The sequence below is a fragment of the Anthonomus grandis genome, chromosome 18, assembly GCF_022605725.1.
Source record: "Anthonomus grandis grandis chromosome 18, icAntGran1.3, whole genome shotgun sequence".
Classification (NCBI taxonomy): domain Eukaryota; kingdom Metazoa; phylum Arthropoda; class Insecta; order Coleoptera; family Curculionidae; genus Anthonomus; species Anthonomus grandis.
In genome coordinates, this window is record NC_065563.1 from 8,859,910 (window position 1) to 8,882,446 (window position 22,537).

The following is a 22,537-nucleotide window of genomic DNA, read 5'->3' on the forward strand; positions in this document are numbered from 1 at the left end:
AGCAAAGGTAAAAACTCAAATAATTTTATATTTTTAAAGGAAAAAAACTTCTAAACTAAAACATAAATTCTAAACATTTAAAAATGAACAAAACATAAAATAAAGATTAATAGAAATACGAAAAGTATAGATAACAAAATTATTGCTTATGCACTCATAAATATATCTTTGCTGCATAGCTAAGAATTTAAACATAGTAAAAATTGAGCCGATTCTCCAGTCAATCGGCTTCGTTCTTTTCTAATTGTCAGTGTTGCCCTTGAGAACAGTCTTTCTGCAGGAACTGAAGTGGCTTGTATACCTAAAAAATCACGAGCCATTTTCGATAAATGGCTTCGTTCTTTCTTCACCACTCTAAAATATCTTGATTGCCTTCAGCTCTTTTAGATAAACAATATTCATCAATTTCTTCTCTCCAGTTCTCTCTATCGCCATTGCTTTTTTCAAACAAACTTTGCAGATTAAGGTCATCAGTATTGTCATCAATATCATCGGTGAAAGGTTGAGATGCTAAAGGAATATCAATATTAGAACTAACGTAATACATTTCTTTATACAAGTTTTCGAATTTAGTTATGGCTTCTTGTTTTAAGTTTTTTCCCCAGTTCGTAAAGTTAAATGTCTCAGTCTAACACAATATATCCAATTGGTTTTTGAATAGTGTCTGACGATTTTATCCCTTGCTGCTTGAAGAGCTTCTATAACTTTTTCGTCGGTTGTATTCCTATTTGGACAATTATCCAGTCCAAAAGCCCAGGTTTCCAATTTATCTAGAAGCATATTAACTCCTAAGACGACCATAGGTAATGTGCAGTATTTTTCGCCTTGAAATGAATCGGATAATGTTTTAAAAACTTTTAAATAATTAAAAATGCTGCTTACTAGCTCCCAATCTTGAGACGAAATAAGATAATCCTTTAAGTCATCATTATTTTCACACAAAATATTTAGAGGTTTTTTCATTCTTAGAGCCCAGTTTACCATATTTAATGTTGAATTCCATCTCGTTTTAACATCAATTACTGTTCCGATCTTTTAATTTTAAGAGCTAGCGTTCTAATATTATCTACTGCCGATTTATTGTTTACATCAACAATTTTAGTATCGGCAAGTTTTTCGTAATTCTCGTCTTCATCATCAACAGAAAAAATGTCAAGGTCTTTTGCGTCTGTCACGCTACTGTCAGCTTTTATAATTTTAAGTAGATCTTGTACTGCTAGATTTAAAACGTGGCTAAAGCAAACGAAATGATTGTCTTTACATTTTCAATCATGTTAGATAAATACTGAGCAAATGTAAAATTTGATGCTGCACTATCTGTAGTTATACCTTGAATCCTTTGTTTAATCTCGTATTTGTTAATTACACTGTCAAATATGTTGGCTATTTCGACACCCGCATGCTGTCTCAGCGCTGGGATAAAATCCAAAACAACACTTTTTAATTTCCAGTCTCGATCAATGAAATTAGCTGTGATGCCGTAAAATGACACGTTGGCATTGGATGTCCACGAAATATTTGAAAACGAGAACAGAGCTGTACATGTTTCATCTTCAAAAAATCTGAATAGAAGATATTTTTTTATGGCCAATTCTATTATGAGATCTTCAAATTCTAGTTGATTAAATCCTCCAAAAGTAGATGTATTAGACGTAACCTGAAACAGATTTAAAAAATCTGCATAACTCTGATGAAGGGCTTATTGAGTTATAATACACCAGTAACAATACGAGTTTGGTTCCCCGACGTATAGTACGAATACAAGTATATAAATGTAAATGAAGAATATTTCAGTGATGTAAATAATTACACTATAGGCAAAAAAATGTGAAAACTTACCCTCGAACGATTTAGCATTGTTTTTATGTCGATTTGACTTTGACCTTGGGCTTCAACAAATTTCCTCGGTTTTTCTTTTTCTGGTGGATATAGTAACTGATAATATTTTTCATATTTGATTGTAAATGCCTTTTTAATCCGAATGTGTTTGATTTGGTCATTTTTATTTTCTGATTACACAACTTGCATACACCTTCCTTATCGTTATTAGCTTTGTTTATACAAGTAATAATAAAGTACTGTCCGGGTCCATTTCCACTTAACTTTTTAGAAACCTCGAAACTTGAAGCATCTGATAGTTCTAATGCCTTCTGAACTTTGGAAGGTTGTATTGTTTTGCCTTTGCAAGACGTAGACGCTTGGCTTACAATGTTTTTTGTCAATCTTTTTCTCTTTTTTTGATTTGGTAATGCACTAGAATTATCACTAGAGTTATTAATCGAATCATTGCTACTGACAATAATTTCACTCCCACTATCGCTAAATTGGTTTTCCTCTTCGCTTGATTGTTTATTGGAATCACTGGTTTGATGCGAAGGTCCCGGAGTATCCATTATCATTCAAATAAAAATCTGGATAAAAGTGGGGCAAATAAAACTCACCTAACAATATTCCTGATAAGCGTATACATCTGAGTCTGAACCAATACTTTAAAATAAATTTACTAATCTAATCACACCAAAAGACACATACTAAAATCTATGTAATGATTATTATATTACTCCTTCGTTTGGCAAAAAATAACAAAGTATATAGTGCACCACTTAGCAGTCAGTGTTAGCACGGACTGGCGGTCTCTTCACTCGTCACATAAACAAAGGACCTTTGAAAATTGCCATACAAAAGCAGCCGGCACTTCTGCAGGTGTCAGCTAAAAAACCTATTAATTATTGTTCTAAAAGACACAACGATAATTAAGATAAGAGGTCCCGCTCAGTTCGAAAATCGCGTGAAAAACAGGGCATTTTTCGGACCTTCAAACTCGGCTAATATGTAACAATTTTTAAATGTATAAACCATTTTGGATACATCAAGGATTACTCTTTATATTGGTTGTTTTAATTTTTTGAAATAAAAAAAAAAAATGAAAATATCACCTGCTAAAGATGATGAAAATTTGCCTTTTTTTATTGCCCTGTAGATGCCATTATGGAGTATTTAAAAAAAAAATAAAACAACCAACATCATCATTTGTCCCTTCTCTTTAAGACCCATTAAAAAAAACATGCTATTTTCTATAATTTAGTAGATCTTGTGTCCAAAAGAAAAGAAGTTACTAAATTTTAATTTTAAATAATTTTAAATCCATAGATAAAATATTATTATTAAAAAATAAACGATTCGTTTGGATTTGTACTTTTTTAAATAATATATTTTATTTTCGGGTCAAATTTTGCGTTTTTTTTTTTGGTTACACGTGGCATTTAGTGTTTAGTTCACCTATAGCTCTGTATTTTTTTTTAAAGTATTTTTTTACAGAAATAAAAATCTAGTATAGACTTTATATACAACATGATATTTTTTAATAATAATTGATTGTTTGTTTAAATTGTATGTAATTGTTTTTAACAATTTCGAGACTCTCGTCGAGAGATTTCTCGTCTCGATGAAAACCTACTTAAACATCTTGGAGATCAGTATTTTTGTATATAAAAATTGTGAATTGAAAAAATATGTAAATCATAAGTATGAATCAAGAAATAAAACCAATAATTTTATAGAATTACCTAAAAGTAATACTAATGCAAATTTGAGATTTGTTAATAATTTTGCACCCAAAAGAAATACTCTTATTCCCCTTGAAATTAAAAATTGCCAAAAAATTGATTTTTTTAAGAAAACATGTCGATCATATATTTTTGAAACCATAGAAAGTGTTAAAAAACTCTTTTAGATGTGAGTTTAAGTTTGCAAGTGTTAATTAAGTAAGTATGCAAATTTAAAGTCTGGCGGTTTTAGAAATAATTTTTAAATAACTTGGGTATATTAATAGGTATTTAATTTAAATTTGATTAAATTTTTATTGGAAATTGTGATATTTCTTATAATTTTATTTTATTTATTGGGTAACAGTACTACACATACAGGTGTTAAGTCATCTAGGTGAGTCGCTGTTATTTATTAGTTTGGAATATTGTAAAATTGTCTGGGTATTAAATGTTTCATAGTAAATTTTTTGATTAGGATAAACACTTTGGATATATTAGTTTAGTTAAGCTTTAATTTTTTTTCTTTTGTGTGTATATTAGATATTTAGATACTACATGGGGTAGATAGAGGGTTACTGTACCTACCAAAATTATAATTATTATTAAATTAAAAAATAAATACTTTAACTAAACAATTATTTAAACCAAAGAAAATTAAAAAACAACTTAAGTAATAAAAAACAATTTAAACAATAAATAATAAAAAAATTAAACAATAAACAATCTAAACCAAATGCTCAGTGTCCTCCATGCACACATTTTCTGCACCTGTTGACTTAAGATGCCCGTACGCGAGCAAGAACCCCTGCTCATCGTTTCTCAGAGAGTCCGTAGGCACCACAACTGCAGCAACTAGGCCTTCTCTGTTGGTTAGAGGTGTTGCGTAGATAAGCTGTTCCATGGCGCCCCAGACAAAAAAGTCTAGAGGTGTCAGATCATCAACCCTATACAAATAGTGTGTATAGGGTTGTTAACAGTTTTAACTCCCTGTGAGTGTTTATTTAATTATAATAAACAAAAGTTTTTATCTGTAATTGTCCTGCGCCATCTTTTATGTTTACATTTTGAGATCATAGCTGCGTTCCAGTTTATTTGTTTGTTTCATTATTTATACTGACATGTCAAAGTGTTTTAAATGTAACGCGGATTGCATTTTAAAAGAGGACAAAAATGCACTCTTCGGATATCCATGTGACATCTGCGAGCAAGTGGTGTGTAGAAACTGTTCAAGTGCTATGGCTTCGGAGATCCGAGTAAGTCGTGTTTTGATTCATATCTGCACAGATTGTAGGCTTTTAGTAAAAAAGTTGCCGCTTCTTAATGGAAAAATTGCACATCTAGTGGCTGAAGTTGAATCCTTAAAAGGCGAAGTTAACAAAAACAAAAAGTCTGTTATGGAATCAACTGAAACTCTTCGAATTTTGAAGTCAACTGATAAAACCAAAGCTTTGGAGGAAAATTCGATTGTGATCGGCGGAGGCAAGAATTTCTCTGAAAATCAGAAACTTGAAAATGGTTTTAAGACTTTCCCTACCACTGTAGATCAGTCTTTGAGTGAAATAAAAGTTTCTATTTCCCAAATTTCCGCCAATCTAAACAACATAGGGAAGCAGCACACACAAATAAGTGAGCCAATTGACAAAAATGATACAACCAAGAATCTGGAACATCAAAATCAAACAAACTATGGATCAGAGATACCTAAAAGGCCAACTCCAACATCCAAACTGCTCGAGGCCCAAAATACTAAAATGAATGAGCTTATATTTGTCAATGATGATGTGCCAAAACAAAAAGACAGACAGGTTAGTAGAAATCCACCTAGTAGCAAGACTAACTTAACCAATGCATCATCTGGAAAGATATGCACAGGTCCAGAGCAACCGAAGTTACGCGTGGCAAATAAAAATATTGGTGAGAGAATAGCTAAATTAACTTGGATTTATCTCTCCAACCTGGATGTGAACACTAGTCCCCAAGATATAATTGCAGTCCTAAACCCAAAATATGCTGGTGTTTATCAGTGTGTAAAACTTCAGTCAAAGTATAAAAACCCAAATAGCGCTGCATTTAAACTTGGAATACCTGAAGAGCTGGAAACAACATACCTTTCCGAAAGCTTTTGGCCGGATACGTGGATCGTTTTAGGACACAAAGCTCAGTGGCTTCTCATAAAGCTAAACCACCTACCAGTGGAAATTTTCACAGAAGAACCCAATACCAATGCAGAAAATAGTTCTAGGAATCCCCACTCCATCACTGCCCAAAGAAGCTGACCCTCACCCAGCCATACCTAATTGTAAGCACAAATTAAATATAGTTCATATAAATCCCTGGTCTTTATGTAATAAATTTTCAGATATTAGGCACTTTATAGAAAAATCTAAGTATGATATAATTACAGTCTCTGAAACATGGCTTAACAATAAACTCCTTTCTGAATCTTTTTCAATAAAAAATTTCAAGTTATATAGAAAAGACAGGGAGGGTAGGGGAGGTGGTGTCGCAATTTATGTAACTAATAAATTAAAAACAACTCTTATTGATCTGCCTTACTCAGGATATGGCATTGACCATCTTTGGATAAGTTTTAAGCATGAGGGGCAAAACATAACTGTGGGAGTAGTTTATAGGCCACCAGCAGTGGCATACTCTGAATTAAAATACTTGCATGACTTAATTTCAAAAGTGATTTGTACCTGTGACGTCTTTATATGTACAGGAGATTTTAATATTAATATTTTAAATAGCACCACTGTAGAATGTAAATTTTTATATAATATTTTTACGACTTTTAATTTGACTCAAATTAATGATAAGCCTACTAGAATAACACTAAATAGTGAATCTCTAATCGACCTGATCTTTGTAAATAATATTAACCTAGTCAAGGATCATGGTGTGATACCCTGTGATCCAATACAGACAGATCATGAGGCTGTATTTTGTACTATAAAATGTGATAAACTGAAGCCGATTAAGACTATGATATATAAAAGAGATTTTACACTGACTAACTCTGAAGAATTTAAATATTATTTAGAGCATCTAGATTGGCGTGAGTTATATAAGACTGACGATATTAATACTAAAGTAGAAATACTTAATTCTAAACTGTTAGATTTGTTTGATATGTTTTGTCCATTAAAGCTGAGAAAATCTGGAAGTACCAGTCCACCATGGCTAACCCATAATCTAAAAAAAATGATTGAAATGAAACATAAAGCCTTTAAAAAATATATCTCAGTAAAAACTGCTTCTAGTAGAACTTATTATATTGATCTAAAAAAGTATGTCAATAAGGCTATAAAATTAGAAAAGAAGGCATATTTTTCCAATGAAATAAATAAATGTAAAGGTTCTAGTACAGATTTTTGGAAAAAAGTTGCTAATTGGAGAATTATTAATAATGAATTTACTCCCATTCCAAGTAGCATTAAAGAACCAAATATAATAAATAATTATTTTATAGATAGTACACCTGCTGCACAGGTTGATCCTGTTCTTTTAAATGATTTTCTCAGCTCATCTATAAATTCTGATTAATTTACATTTAGACTTGTAACAGAACTTGAGGTGCTAAGGGCCTTGAACAGTGTTGGGAGCGGTGCGGTTGGGATAGACGGAGTTTCTATACGCATGTTACAATTTTGTATTTCGACGTGTCTATGCCCTCTTGTTAATATTATAAACTCGTCTTTCATGGCTGGCGTTATTCCTGATATCTGGAAAAGGGCTCTCATAATGACTGTCCCTAAAGTATCCAGACCAACTTCTGTGGGTGAATTACGGCCAATTAGTATACTACCAACTCCATCCAAAATAATGGAAAAAATTGTAAAAACCCAAATACTAGATTATCTTCTTCCTAAATGTATAATACCTAAATATCAGTCGGGATTTAGGGCTAACCACAGTTGTGCCACGGCCTTGTTAAAAATAAGTAGTGACATCGCAAGGTCCTTTGATAATGGTCACTGTTGCCCAACAGTGCTCATTGACATGACCAAAGCTTTTGATACTTTAAACAGTGATCTTTTATTAGCTAAATTAAATCATTATAACCTATAGGCTAATGGATGGTTTGGCAGCTATCTGGGAAATAGGGAACAGGCAGTAAGAATTACAGATGCTGAGGGAGCAGTGAGCATCTCAAGCTGGAGGGTTGTGGGCAGGGGTGTGCCTCAGGGCTCTATCCTGGAGCCAATTTTATTTACACTTTTTACATCAGATTTGATTCAACACATAAAACACTGTAAATACCATATGTATGCAGACGATTTACAAATCTATAGTTCAACCCCGGCTAGTGAGTTGTCCACTGTTTTAACCTTCATTAATGATGACTTGGAGCGTATCTCTCTATGGGCTAGTCAAAACTCCTTATTTATTAATTCTAAAAAAACACAGGCTATATTGTTTTCTAAAAATGAGATAAACTTAGAAACTGCCACAGCTGTAAAACTTAAAATTAATGATTCTGAAATTAATTGGACTAATCAAGTAAAAAAACCTTGGTTTGCACATGGATTGCAGGCTGCAATTTGATGCTCATGTAACTCAGGTTTGTCAAAAATTATATCACAAACTCAAAATTCTGTATGAATTCAAAAATGTCTTACCCCTAATTAGTAAAAAAATTCTTACTGAAAGCCTAGTACTTAGTATACCTGCCTACCTTAATATTGTATACGGTCCGTTCCTCAGTGAAATTAACAAATATAAAATTCAAAAAATACAAAATTCATGTGTGCGGTTTACTAAAGATCTTTCACGCAGGGATCATGTTAGTCAGCATATTTCAGAAATTTATACTTTAAATATGGCAAAGAGAAGATTTGAAAATCTTAGCAGTCTAGTATATAAAGTAAAAAATCTCAAAGAGCCTGCTTATTTGTCGGAGTTTTGATGGGCCGTGGAGATGCTCATTCAGTAGATATTCGCCATAAAAATATTTTTTCTATTCCTCAGCATTGCACTGAATTTTTTAAATCTTGTTTTGCCTACACAGGGATCTATACTTATAATATCTTGCCTGTGAGTTTTAAGGAAGTAAGTCACACTACTTTTAAGCATAAAGTTAAGGACTATAATATAAGGGAGAGCAATATATCAAATAATTTATTGTGACACATAATTATTTTACTGAATATATACATATGTATGAATAAATAGGTAGGAATATTAGCAGTCTTAGTTTTAGGTTTAGATATTTAAGCACGGTGGTTATTTCTCCTTCTGTTGGCTATTCTTTCCATCACTTTCACGTTGGTGATGTGGTCATTTTAAAATACCTATAAATAAGAATAAGAGGAAGATTCTTATTTCTGCTCCATAGACCAAGACTAGGAAGACGTAACACTTGACCAGTTTAAATTTTATTTCCATTGAGATTTTGGTTGTAGTTAGTTTTAAGCCATATGTTTGATTTATTTCTAATTCTATGCATATACTTTGCATGAGTCTTTGAAACTCGTTGCAATTAATTGCGATATTAACTGTATTATTTTGTATAGAGTATATATTAAAATACATGTAGCAGTACTTTCCACCTTTGTATGGTATTCTTATTTTATGTCATACAATAAAGTTTATTTTATTTTATTTTTTATTTAAAAACCAGAAAAAATGTTTTTTTTTGGACTTAATACACTTTTGCTCTGAGGTACGGAAATAGATTGTCCTGTTGTGAAGAGATTCTTAGTCAGTTACCTTTTCCTTGAAACAAAATTAACATTTACTATCCATTAGAATTTTATCTGGCTTATCCATGAAAATAAAATAAATAACATCTTTACTATTATGATATGAATACAATATTATTAGAAAATAATTATGTGCACACTATGAAGGGAACAACTGGCGAAGTTTAACCTTGTGGCCATTTCTCCACTGAACATGAACCAACCTTTATGAAAATTCTGCCCATTTATAAAGTTTGTGACTATTATAACTTATATGCTTCCAATAGTCTGAATCAGTTTAAAAAAATTATACTAAATATACTGAAACAGAACTAAACTGATCAGTGATGTGTTGGGTATTTGTTCTTGTATTTTATTAGTGTGGATATAATTCGATTTAAAGTAGAATGGGCCAGGAGCGTCATCAACATGCGTTGTTCCTATCTTACTTTAAAACTAAATCCCGTTCGTTGCTGGAAAATTTTACCAGTGGCGTAGTCGGTTGTCTTACTAGCGTAGTCTTTTTTTAATCGAAAAATGGTGCTTTCACAAAGTGAAAATAAAGCCAGTAAGTAATGTTGTAATTCTATTGCATAGTTTTACTGTAAGAGTTGTTTTTTTAAAGCTTTTATTTAACTTGCAATGTATGTACAACTTTTATTTAAAATGGGCTTTAGTAATAAAATAACATTCCAATTTTGTAAAACGCCATTTATTTAAATACATTTTAGCTTTATTATTTATTCTACTGCAGACGACTGAAGAGGCGAGCATCCTAAATCATCTTCCGATTCATCTCCGTCACTCCCGCTGTCGATGTAGTCACTTTCCTCTGATGATGAACCCGTATTTACTACAAAGCATAGTTTATCCACAGATTCATCGAAGAGATTCTCCTTTTTTATCAATTCTTGCTCAAATTTTTTAACATGCTCACAAATATTACACCACTCTTCTTCGGATACTTCACTAAATTCTTGCCTTGCCTGTGCTTCGGTATCTGCTAGTTTGAATGTAGTATTATGAGCTGCTACCCAGTTTTCAACTATAGCCCATATTTTTTCAATGGGATTTAGTTCAGGGTGATAAGGAGGCAAGCGTAATACACAGTGTCTATCTTGCTCTAGCAGGTCATCCAACTTGTATTTGGTCGGAAAACGAAATTTATTTTCTTTGATAATATTATAGAGCTGTGGCTTAGTTTTTGTGGAATCCACTGGTATTCCTTTTTCATTATATGTATTTTATTCATTACATGTATATCATTTCGTCCGTCCTAGAAGCCGTTGTGATATTCTTTTGTGTAGGGACATTATGATATGCAGCATTGTCCACAATGAGGACAGACCTTACAGGTAAATTCGGCAGTAATTGCTTTTTAACCCAGGTCATAAAATTATCGTGGTTCATATCTTTGTGATAGTCCCGAGTTTTTGTACCTGTAAGTAAATAAAGAGTAAAATATATTTATTATTTAATATGAAAATAGATGTATGACCGAAAACGCAACTAAAAGTACCTGATTTGAATATAAGTAATCCGTTGTTAACGAATCCTCTTTCAGATTGTCAGTAAAAAACTTAAAATAAAATGTGAAATTAATTTTTACCTAACTCCATTTTGCTTTAGGAGCAGTCTTAAACTGCTTACGCTGATCGATTCCGTTAATAATTGGCGATCGTTGATTTTTTGTAACACACCTACAATTTGACCATATTTGAACAGTGCTTGTACAATAATTAGTTTAATTACATAACCTTTAATGTCGGTAGTTTCTTCTCCATTACATAAAAATTGTAAACAATTTCTCTAATATCTTTTATCTGATGTGGCAAGATATTATCCAATTTGCTTTTCTTTATTTTTTTTGTTTTTTTAGGCGTTGAAAAAGAAGAGCCCGGTCCTTGCCATTCGACTTTTGTACGTTCCTGCACAATTTTTTGCAAAGTATTTTTTCACACTTTAGTTGCAGCTAAAGTTCTCTGCCTACAAAGTATTATGATTTACCTTAATAAATCTTTAATGGTGAAAAATATCAAAAGTTCGTTTTCTTGAAAAGATGATTTTGAATATACAGGGTATCCTAGAAGTCAACGATCAAACTTAAAGAGAAAAGGGGGGGGTCATTTAGAATTAAAATAACCCTATATGTGGATCCATTTGTTGATTGTTAAAAAGCTATATAAAATTAAAGCGATATACTACATTTTTTGATTTTTGATTTGAGAAATTGGTTAAAACAAATTTGTTGAATTAGCTTTAGGTTTAGGCGAGTAAGTATTTAAAGGCAAATTGCATTGTGTCGGCGTCCATTAGAAAAAGTATCTATGGTGTTTTCAAAATGTTTTATAATTAAATAGACACCCTTAAGAATCAAACATAGCCAAAAATAAAACCGTATAGAATACCGCATTTGTTTTGCCTAACATTTTTAGTGCACGCAATATTCGATGTAGATAAAAATAACTTTTTAACAAACAATAATTATTGATCAACCACATCTAACGTTATTTTGATTCTTAATAACGATAACCTCCCCCTTTCCTCGCCCTCGACTACCGAGACATCCTGCATAGCTAAAACACTTTAGTGTACAAATTTTAGCTAAAAAACATAAGGCACTGAATTGAAGTATAATATGTAATGTAGGTAATATCTCCCTGACTAAAATCATTGATTAACAAAATAAAATAAAAAACTAAAGTATTCTAATAAAATAATAAAATGTCACATATACCTGTGATTTTTTAAAGGTATAGTAATTCCTTCTTCTGCCTCTTGCTGCATGAAACCACTTACATTCGCCACGATTTCTCGCCCTTGACTATGAATAATAAGACCACTCTTTCCAACTTTTTTTGGAGACATTGTTGAAAAAAAAACTAATTTCCGCACTAATATTTAAAAAAATAATTTGCACCCTAATATTTAAAAACACAAACGAACACGATAAAAGCACAGTACCAAATGGCAAATACTAAAGGACTTCACGCTAATCGTTTACTGTTACCTAAACCCTTGATTCAGGTAAATTTCCCATAACAGGCTTATTTTCAAGACTTTGCCCCAGTACCTACAAAATATAACAACTTGGCAATGTCAAAAAGGCGCTCTCTATAGAGAGGGATGCATCTTTATCGTCCGACATCTATTCGCAATGTAATTTTGCCCATGCGAAAGCGTTACTGCGTTTTTCATTAGTATTTGTGTTGAAACTACAGTGAAATTAATATAACGCGCCTCTGTCCCAAAATAGGTGGTGCATTGAGAGAGAAAGGCTTTACTTGCGTACTCTTTTGGTATGACGCTTGTGGCCCTTTCATCTTTTAATCGAACTCTAGTTTCTGTTATTATGTGCATTTTGTATTTGCTCATTGTCATGTTTCCTACTATTAATTATTTTAGTACTTTTTATGATATGTTAATTTAGTATCTGTTGATACATTTAACAAATAAGTAAATAAATAAAATTTTTTTGAAAAATGTATTTTGGAGTTTATATTACTTTCTGATTGATGAAGGTTAACTAATTACTGTATGGTATGTCACATGATTGTTGCTATAAAAACCACAACTGTGATACAAAATACCACTTATTATTATGAAAAAACCATCTGTAAAAACTCAAAAAGCTCAGCTAAATCCTTAATAAATAGCATGTGTTTTGTTTTTTAGGTCACCCTCTTCTACTGAATTATTTCGAAATGTTATACAAGTACTTACCTTACTATGGCACTCCTCTTGCAATTGTCTATATTCAGTGGCAGAAATCATACTGGAAGTGTATGTAGGATTGCTCATCTCCCTAAAAGAATCCAGGTCCTGCACTTTTACAGTGGCAACCTCTTCTGGCAACTTAACTTTACTCTCCTTCATATTCATTAAGTCAAAAGTTGCCTCAGGCAAGTTAATAAGGCTTTTATCACTTAAATCCAGGTTAGCAAACATATTAAAACTGTCCTCTTTAGAATTAGTAAGGTCTATAGTAGAATTAAACTGTGAATTATTCAAAATCTCTTCTAAAATGCTTTTAGCATTGTTAGTACCGCTGGTATGGGGCTCTTGAAGAGGTTTATTGGTATTGTCAGGTAACCCATTGGTTAAAGTATTATCAAAACTGCTTAAATCTAAGGAATTTGGTTGGGGCTCTTGAGAAATGTTCGATACCGACTTTGTATTGCTCGGTTGATTAAGTATTTCGATTTCTTGAAATGACCGGTCATTTTCAACACTTGAACCCTCGGAGGTTATATGTTCACTTATGGAGGCCTCAGACATGATTGCCTCCTCTTGTTCCAGTGTGTCGACTTCTTTGTCTCTTTCTGGACCAATTTTATCCTAAAATAGGGCCATAAAATACATAAGAATTCCCACAAACATTACCTTAAGGTTATTTACACTTTCAGAAGCTTCGTCCGCCGGATCGTCCATGTTAACGTGTTAATTATTAATAGTCCTTAGTAGTCACAAAGCGAGCCGCCAATAATGCGATGAATCAACTCACATGTGCGGAAAAACCGCTAAAAGTTATTTTTGGGTTTTCTTTTCTCTAAAAAACCGAAAATCCAAACAAAATTTACGATCAAAACAAAAAATTAAAACGTCAATGTCAAATTCAAAAATGTCAAAAGCGGTTGAATTGGGGTCATGTGATCGCTGGTAATCTAGCAGGTCCGTTGTCACGTGACCCGTGGTTTGTCCTTGTTTAACTCACTGTGACAGCAAACGTTCTCTCTCACAATCGTTTTTGTTTACCTTGTCCGTATTTACTAACCGGTTTGTTTACATTTTTCCATATTATCTTTTATTTTAATTTTAAATGTCGCACAACGCAAAATAGTGAATATTATCACAATAGACTTTAAAAATTCAAACAAAATACGTATTTTTACGGTGATAAGGTTGATCGGCGTCTTGATTTCCCCCTAGGGAGCAAATAATACGTGCGAAGACTTATGGAGAACGAAAAAGTGAAAAGGAGCCCCACATTTCATCAATCATTTATTAATCCACTTTAATCCAATAGAAATAAAATGGGCGTAATTGCAACCAGTTTTTTTTGGATAGCTTTAGTTGCTCAATTAAGTCAGATTTATGCTAAGGACACTTGTGCCAATCAGGTAGGTTTTACTCTCTAATTTTTTATACCTATAGGGGAAGATATTTTGTATTTAGGTCAAAAGGTTTTATTTATTTATTTATGTATTTATTATGTCCCCATTCTAACAAAATTACATAAATTATATCCTAACGCTAAATGTATATAATTATTCTGCCATCAACAAATATATTAATAAGATATATAATGAACTTAATCTGAGTACTATTAAATATCCATCTTTTCTATACATCAATAATATATCTATCTCAATGTATATTAATATATAAAATAGCAGCCCAAGATATACTAATAAGACAAAACTTCCAGAAAAATTTAAGCTTAACTAACCTTGGCCAAAAAAAAATGAATACAACAATATAAAGTTTTCCCCAATTGAGTAAAAAAATATAAAACAACTAAAAACATACCCTTAAATCAAAATAAGAAAAGTGAAAGCAATCAAATTTATTTGATACTTATCACATAGTACTCAACGAGTAAACTCACTCAGACACCTTTTGAGTTTTGAAGGCTTTAAATCCGCTAAGTCAAAAGCCTGATTAAATCTATTTCCCAACATGTGGAGTCGATTAATTGGAGAAAATTTACCATAATTTGTATGGTGACATTCAACCTGAAAAGGAGATGTGTCTCTAAGGACTCTGGTATTGCACCTAAAGTTTATCCGCGATAACAATTCAGGGAAATCAATAGCATTATTAATTACACCTGGTTCCATAGTCCTCAAGAGAAATCATATTTAGCCTTGACTTAAGTTGCAATAAAGACTCATCTTGTACATTTAATTGCCAGTCCTGAGAAATTTGTTTTTGACCTTATCAAGACTGTAAATATGGTTAGCATAATAAGGGGACCAGACAAGACAGTAAGATATAAAACTCTGAAGGCAGCTACTGAAAAGTCTTGAGTACCTACTTCTAGTTATAAAACCAAGAGTACGAAGGGCTTTACTAGACAAATTATCTATATGGGGTATGAAAGTCAGGGAACTGTCAATCCCCAAATCTTTAATTAGCTTTTGAAAGTATATAATACTTTTGAAAGTATATTACCATTTATGTGGTAATCAAATGGGACAACTTTTCTAGATTTAGTAAAAGAAATGATAAAACACTTATCCTTATTAAGATGTAAGTTTTATGAGGACCTTAAGCCTTTTTTTGACATTAATAGGGCCTAGGAGACCTCCTATAAGACCCTCCCTTATGGTATGAATAATCATTTAATGGTTTCCATCTAGAAAAAAAAAGCCTTCTCGGACTTCCCCGCAATTCAAACTTCTTTTAAAAGTATTGCTACATTCATAAGGGAATTAAATCGAATCAAAAAACTTCACTTCATTTACAACTTTAGTTAAACAACAATGTTAGTTAGCATAGTCATAAAAAAAGAAGAATCTTATTGAACATGACAAATAAATTAAATAAACTCACTTAATGAACATTGGAAGATAGTTGCTAAAGTTAGCTAAACAAAGCAATTTCTTTGAAAATTATTCAATTTCTAGTGGTTTATCCAAGATTCGTGGATAAACTGGAATAGTGGTTTGAGGAGGAACCTATAAAACTACATTGAGACCTCTAGAAATTGTCCAAAACTACATTCTAAAAGTAATAAATAAAAAAAGTCAATTTTATGCAACCAATGCAATGTTCAAAAATTATTTATCGCCTTGCATGTTTATTCATAAAAAAGAGAAGAAAGAAATAGATTTTATTTATCATCACACACACTTTTAACACACATTTAACACAGCAAAATGTAAATAGACACTTAGTATTACCAGTTAGTCATAAAACATTAAATTTTAAATCTTTCAACTATTTGGCTCCAAAGTTGTACAATATCTTACCTGTAACAGTTAGAAGCATAAACCAAATTTAAAATTTTAGTAAAAAATGTAGGATGATTATATTTGAAAATGTGAGATTATTTGAGAGAGCATTTGTGTAATATTATGGAGTATGTACGGGTGTGAGTGTATGTGTAGGTACATATAAGATAGTATAAGTTCTGTTTTTGTAATTATTAATTGCTTAGTTTCTGTCTAGGTAACCATGTATGTTATGTTTCAATTTGAAAAAAAAATATTAAAAAATAGAGAATTAGCTTAATACTGTCTGGAACATGATTATATGTATTAATAGAAGTAACTGCAAATCTATTATGTGTTTTAGTTAAGCAGTGTTGAGTTAAAAATTAAGAAAGAAATTCAGTGCATTAGATGAACACAATTTACAGATGACACAAATCTGTTAGTAAAAGCATCTAATATCAATGAACTTACTGAAAGGAGGGATATTTGGGTCATTCTTGTCAAAACCAAAACATTTTACTTTTTTTTTTCATAATACGTACATGTATCTTTTTTACATATATTTTTATAGTATTAGATAGAGTAATATGTTGTTTAATAATTTTGATATGTTTACCAGCTTCCAAATAACAATTTCATACAAAAACAGAAAATTTTAATTTTTGGACTTAACGGAGTGGAGGTTCGATGTAACGGAGTAGAGAATTAAGGTAATGGAGGTGAGAAGGATGGTAACGGAGGAAACTGTGAAAGAAAATACACAATTTTTTATGTATGTTATAAATGTATTAAAACAAAACAAACTTTATTTTTCATGAACACAAGATTCAATTCCTAAAGAAAATGTTAAGAACAAAAATTTTAAAAAATCAATGGAAATTAAGCCCTCTATAACTTAATATAAATTATCTTAATTGTATCAATTGTTTGATACTGATGCTTTATGTTTCTGACATGTAGCAAAAATTTTGGTATAATGTCCTGAATTCCTGAAGAATAGACCATAGTTCTTTTTTGGTGCATAATACTCTCTCTTTGACAGTCTTGGTACAGATTTTTTCTTGTCCTTTTATTATTAAGGTTTCTCTTTTCATTAGCCATTTTTGGTAGTTCGTATATTCATTTTCGTTGAATGATAAAAATTTTACTTTCTTAGCTATGCATTTGAAACACTTTCTTTCCAAGCATAACTCCCTTTTTTCACTGGTGCAACATAAATTATTTACAAGGTCTTCTGGAGTGCCCTCATTAATTATTTTCAAATGCTTTAATTTTGAAATAATTAAACTTGTATTAGCATGAATCACACATGTGCAAGTGTTACGATCTTTAACGTTGGGTTGCAGTACCGAAAAGGGTCGAAATTTACAAAACGTTGCATATGAAATTTTATTTGCAGGATAATTTCGCTTGAACTTCAAATATAGGTTTTTCAGGGTAGCACTAAGGTATCTATTTTTATTTTTTTACTATATTTTTTGTTTTTTTATTTTTTTAAAGGTAATTGCGTCTCGTTTTCCGGGACAAAGTCGGCTATTATCATCTTGCGTCAAAAAGTCACTCACAAGTCTTTTAACACGTAGAACTTTGTCAATAATGGATTTATTTTTTGTTTGCTATACAATATATTGGTAGAAGCAATTTTACAAAGGTATCTGGTGTATCCATATTGACGTATTACAGTGGTGGCCAACTAATTAGAAACGATTTTAAAAAAGTACCTTATTCGATGTTTCAGTTCTTTAAAATAAATTAATACCAACTTGTTGTAAAATTTTGATTGTTCATCACAACAGCAATATATAATTTATTTATAGAGATTCCACTAAGAAATTTGTAAGGAATGCTGAATATAAACAAAATTTATAGATAACACAGTTGGCCATCTACTTAGAAAAGACGAAAATAAACGTGCGTATAGTTGATTTCAAACCTTTGTACTGGTAACAATTTGTGTTTTTTGTATCTACAAGCCTTGTCTTTGTGTCTTCCACAGTTTAAAATGGGTAGAAAAAAAAATTGTGATCCGTCAATGCGTAAACTAATTTTTACGCTAAGGGAAAGAGGTTGGACTTAAACACATAAAAGAACATAAAACGTACGAAAATATTCCACGCAACAGAAGATCTAAAAAAACCAGCCAACGAACTGAAGAAACTATTGTTCGAATGGCTAAAATGAATCCATTTTTAACCTCCAACCAGATTAAAGAAGAACTTTCTCCAGCTATCGCGATATCATCACGAACTATAAGACGACGACTTAATGAGGCCAACCTATTTGGACGAGTATCCCGCAAGAAACCACTGCTAAAGAAGAAAAATCGCCAGGCTAGATTAAAATTCGCTAAGGACCATAAAAGAGTGGAAAAAAGTATTATGGTCTGATGAGACAAAAATAAATCGCATTGGTAGTGATGGTAGAATATTTGTGAGAAGACCAAGGGGTGCGGAAAATAATCCGAAGTATACAACCAGCACAGTCAAACATGGAGGTGTAAATATACAATTATGGGGATGTCTTTCGTGGCGTGGTGTTGGTCCATTAGTGAAAATTGACGGTATTCTTGACCAAGAAAAATATAAAGATATTATGGAGAACCACATGTTGCCGTTTGCTGATGAAACTTTGCCGGTGTCTTGGGTTTTGCAACAAGGCAATTATCCCAAGCACACGGCTAAGTCTGTAAAAAAATGGTTTGACGATACCAATGTTGATGTACTTGATTGGCCCTCATGTAGTCCGGATCTCAATCCCATTAAGAATGTTTGGAGAGACTTGAAAAAACTTTTAGAACATAAAAATATTAAAAACCTTAAAGATCTGGCGGAAGAAGCAGAGCAGACGTGGAAATCGATATACCACTAGCGAGATGTCAACATCTGGTGGAGTCAATGCCCAGGAAATGTAGAGCTGTCATTGAAAATAAGGGATTTGCTACAAAATATTAATTTATTTAGGGTTTAGAGTTCTTATTTTGTTTTTTTAAATTGATAATTCTTTGGTTTCTAATTAGTTGTCCAATTCAATATTTGTATAAAAAATTAACTTTGTTTTAAAAGTATATATTTGAAGACAAATCCACTAAATTTATGGTAATATTAAAGGTAAATGTTAGTTACGACAATGGGCGAGAAATTTAAGAATAAACAATTTTATTTACAAAAGATTTATGATTTTTATTAATTTATTCACACTGTTTCTAATTAGTTGGCCACCACTGTATATCACCAGAAATATTATGTAAAAATTTCCTTTTGTCTTTTGTTTTACCTTGTTGCCTAAAGTTTTCTTTAAGCTGGGAAGTAAGTATTTCTCCAAATAAAAGCCTCTTTTTATTTTTTTGTCAACTTTTAATGAATCGACCAACTTCATGACTCGTTTTTTTTTCAGAACTTCCGTTTTCACTTTTATTTTTAGACTTTAATCTATAATAACGCTTTATATCCTATCTATATTTCCTAGCACGCTTTTTAGACTCTTCTAGTTTTTTAGTTCAATTTTCATATTTAGTCCTTTTCCTTTTAGTCTATTCTTGCGTCTTATTTTTTGTCCAGTCAAACTTTGTCTGCTGCCTGATCGAGAAGGACCTGCATGTACATCTTCTAAAGTATTGTCCCTCGGAGTAATATTTTCATCTAATAGTGGGCTACGTCTTGGAGTACTAGGAGGCGTGGTTTCATCTAAATAGGTCTCTAAACGTTGGTTTTCTTTATTTCGTTCATATCGCGCCTTGAATTTACTACGCCATATTTTCCTAACTCGTCGTTGATCCCTTGGGTTCAGATCGTTAATGCTTTTAATTTTTCCTGCTGCTTTTCGAGCATGGTATCTTTCTCTTTCTTTCCTTTTTGATTCCTCATACGTATTTGGATCACTATTCGCGAAGTCGACGCATTGATTCTTTGCTCTTCTCTCTCTTTTTTTTAATTTCCGAATCGCTTTTATTTTTTTGTTTTTACCATTCTGCAACAGCAAAGGTATAAGAAATGTTAAAATAGTAAAATGACAACATAATAATCAATTTATCAGCAATTATCTCCACTCCGTTACAGTTACTCCCCTCCGTTACTAATAAAAGTAATGGAGGAGAGAAATTTTAAATGTCCCGGCATTTCTATAAAAATGGATGAGGTTATGTATATTCTAGAATAACAGTACAACGGTTGTTTATGATTGGAATTCTCACTAATTATTAAATGTTCTAAAATTATATTTAATAATTTACTACATAGGGTAACGGAGGGGCGTTCCATGCATGACAAAAACACTTTTACTTACTTTTTTGCGATAAAAATCCTCAAATTTGCACTAATTACTCGAACTGAACGATTTTGTTTACTTCCAAACACACAATAGCGTTGTACTAAAGCGGATTGACAATTTGCAGCATACTCCATCTACCTGTTAACAGATTTTTAAAATGTTCTAACGGAGAAGAGAATATAAAGAAGAGACCAAATACGTTGTTATCTAAATGACTTAATTTTTTAGTGATGTTTGAAACTTAAAGTGTAAATTAAATCTTATTGTTTTATGACATGTTTCACAAATTGGATAAAGAATACTAAAATATTTAGAGCATGAATAAATGACAAGTTTATTATAAAGCATATAGTGAGACAACTAACGGAGGGGAGTTTTTGGATGCTTTTAAAAGAGTATTAAATTACTTTTAATAAATGTGATTTATAAAAATTTTATCATAAAAATCTTGAAGAGACCTAAATGTTTTGAATTTTTTGAGAATGACCCATTTGTATTTAAATTGGCAGATCATTGGTTTAAGAACAACAGCCTATGTCTAAATAAGGAAAAAACTAATTTAATTCTATGCAGTACCAAATTAAACAAATTAGAAAAACCTGATTCCCAGTTTAAAATAGGAAGAAGCAGTACCAAATTTTTGGGTATTTTTGTTAATGTGTTTTTAACCTAGGATAACCATATTTATATAGAATATCTGAATGGAAAACTCAATCAAATTTGTTACTGCATTAGATTTGTTTCAAATATATGGATGAGTCATCTAGAAGAACACTATATTTTGTGAATTTCGAAATCACTGCTAGATATAGTATAATTTTTTGGGCTTCCAACTCTAGGGCTCAAGAAAATGTTTTATTAGATTAATGTATAAACTGCATTCTTCCTGAAATAAGTAATACTAACTAAAGATTTTATCCCCAATACTGGTTCTGCATAGCGGCCGGGCTGTTGCCGTTCTTAACCTCTTAATATCTGTGCCATTTTTGGAAGAGGAAATCTGCACACAAGGTACGTCATTAGATGGCCTTAGGCCGATTCCTCTTCTTGGATTTTTACATTAGGTGTGTAGGTATTTAACGTTATTTTTCTTCTCTCATGAAATAGGGTTGTTATCTATTTTTATTTGTACTTATTTACCTATGTAACAATAACACTTTTGTATATAACTTTACGTAATATATTTGAATTTGAATTTATTTGAATTTGAGGTTTAAAATAGCAAGTTTTGAAGAAGTAATGAAAGCCATTAATGATTTAAGAAACAGCCACAATAAGGATACTTATGAAATTAATACAAAATTAATAAAAGCAGTAAATAATTAAATTATCATCCCTTTCACAAAGTTAATAAATCACTTGATCATGAGAAATGTGGATTCATAAGGTTTACTTTTCAAGGGTCTCCTTCCCTTGTCAATATGTTATTGACGGTATCCTCTTAAAGCGGCTCAGTCAAGGATTTAGGTGTGTTTGTGAGCCCGACACTTACTTTTTCCCACCACTTCGAATATACCATAAATAGAGCTAATGAACTGCTGGAATTTATCAAGAGATCTTGTAAAGACTTCACCAAATGTGTCAGCATTGAAGTCACTATATATTTACCTAATGGTCACCTCATTTTCTCATTTACATTGAGAGGATTGAAAATGTTCTGCGCAAGTTTATCAGGTTTGCCAGATATGCTTCTTTGAATTCTGTATTTTTCACCTTTACAATTTGAGGAGAACTACATTCTAAAAGTTATTTATAAAAAAAAGTAAAGTATATAGCACTGATAGCCTGTATGATGATAGTGTGTATAATATTCAAAAATTGTATATTCTAACAACCTGTATATGTATGCATAAAAAAGGAATAATGTAAATAAACCATTCTCATCAGACAAGAACAAATGTTAATAGATATTTAGTACTGTCATGCCGGTAAGTCACAAATCTTTAAATTTAAAATCTTTTAAGTACTTAGCTCCAAAACTATATAATGTAATACCAATAACAGTTAAAAGTTAAAATTTTTAGCAGAAAGTGTAAAACATTTATATTTCAAAATGCACTGCTGTTTAATAAAATAATTAAATGATGGGCATAGAAACAGG

General features: G+C 31.6%; 2 protein-coding genes across 9 annotated transcripts in view; one reads left to right on the top strand and one right to left on the bottom strand.

The window, feature by feature from the left end:
- The window catches only part of LOC126747071 (putative leucine-rich repeat-containing protein DDB_G0290503), a 119,534-nt gene extending 105,720 nt beyond the window's left edge, over window positions 1–13,814 (bottom strand). For all 6 annotated transcript variants that reach the window (XM_050455564.1, XM_050455568.1, XM_050455567.1 and 3 more), the window contains exons 1-2: window positions 13,631–13,814; window positions 12,956–13,570 (exon numbers count right to left, since the gene is read on the bottom strand). In XM_050455564.1, the coding sequence (XP_050311521.1) occupies window positions 12,956–13,570; window positions 13,631–13,663 (648 nt within the window). In that variant the 5' untranslated portion in view covers window positions 13,664–13,814. The remainder of the gene's footprint in view (window positions 1–12,955; window positions 13,571–13,630) is intronic.
- Window positions 13,815–13,983: 169 nt separating this feature from the next.
- The window catches only part of LOC126746760 (uncharacterized), a 31,570-nt gene continuing 23,016 nt past the window's right edge, over window positions 13,984–22,537 (top strand). Inside the window, exon 1 of one of the 3 annotated variants that reach the window (XM_050455097.1) lies at window positions 13,984–14,352. In XM_050455097.1, the coding sequence (XP_050311054.1) occupies window positions 14,266–14,352 (87 nt within the window). In that variant the 5' untranslated portion in view covers window positions 13,984–14,265. The remainder of the gene's footprint in view (window positions 14,353–22,537) is intronic. The other 2 variants (XM_050455096.1, XM_050455099.1) reach the window with 2 other exon arrangements.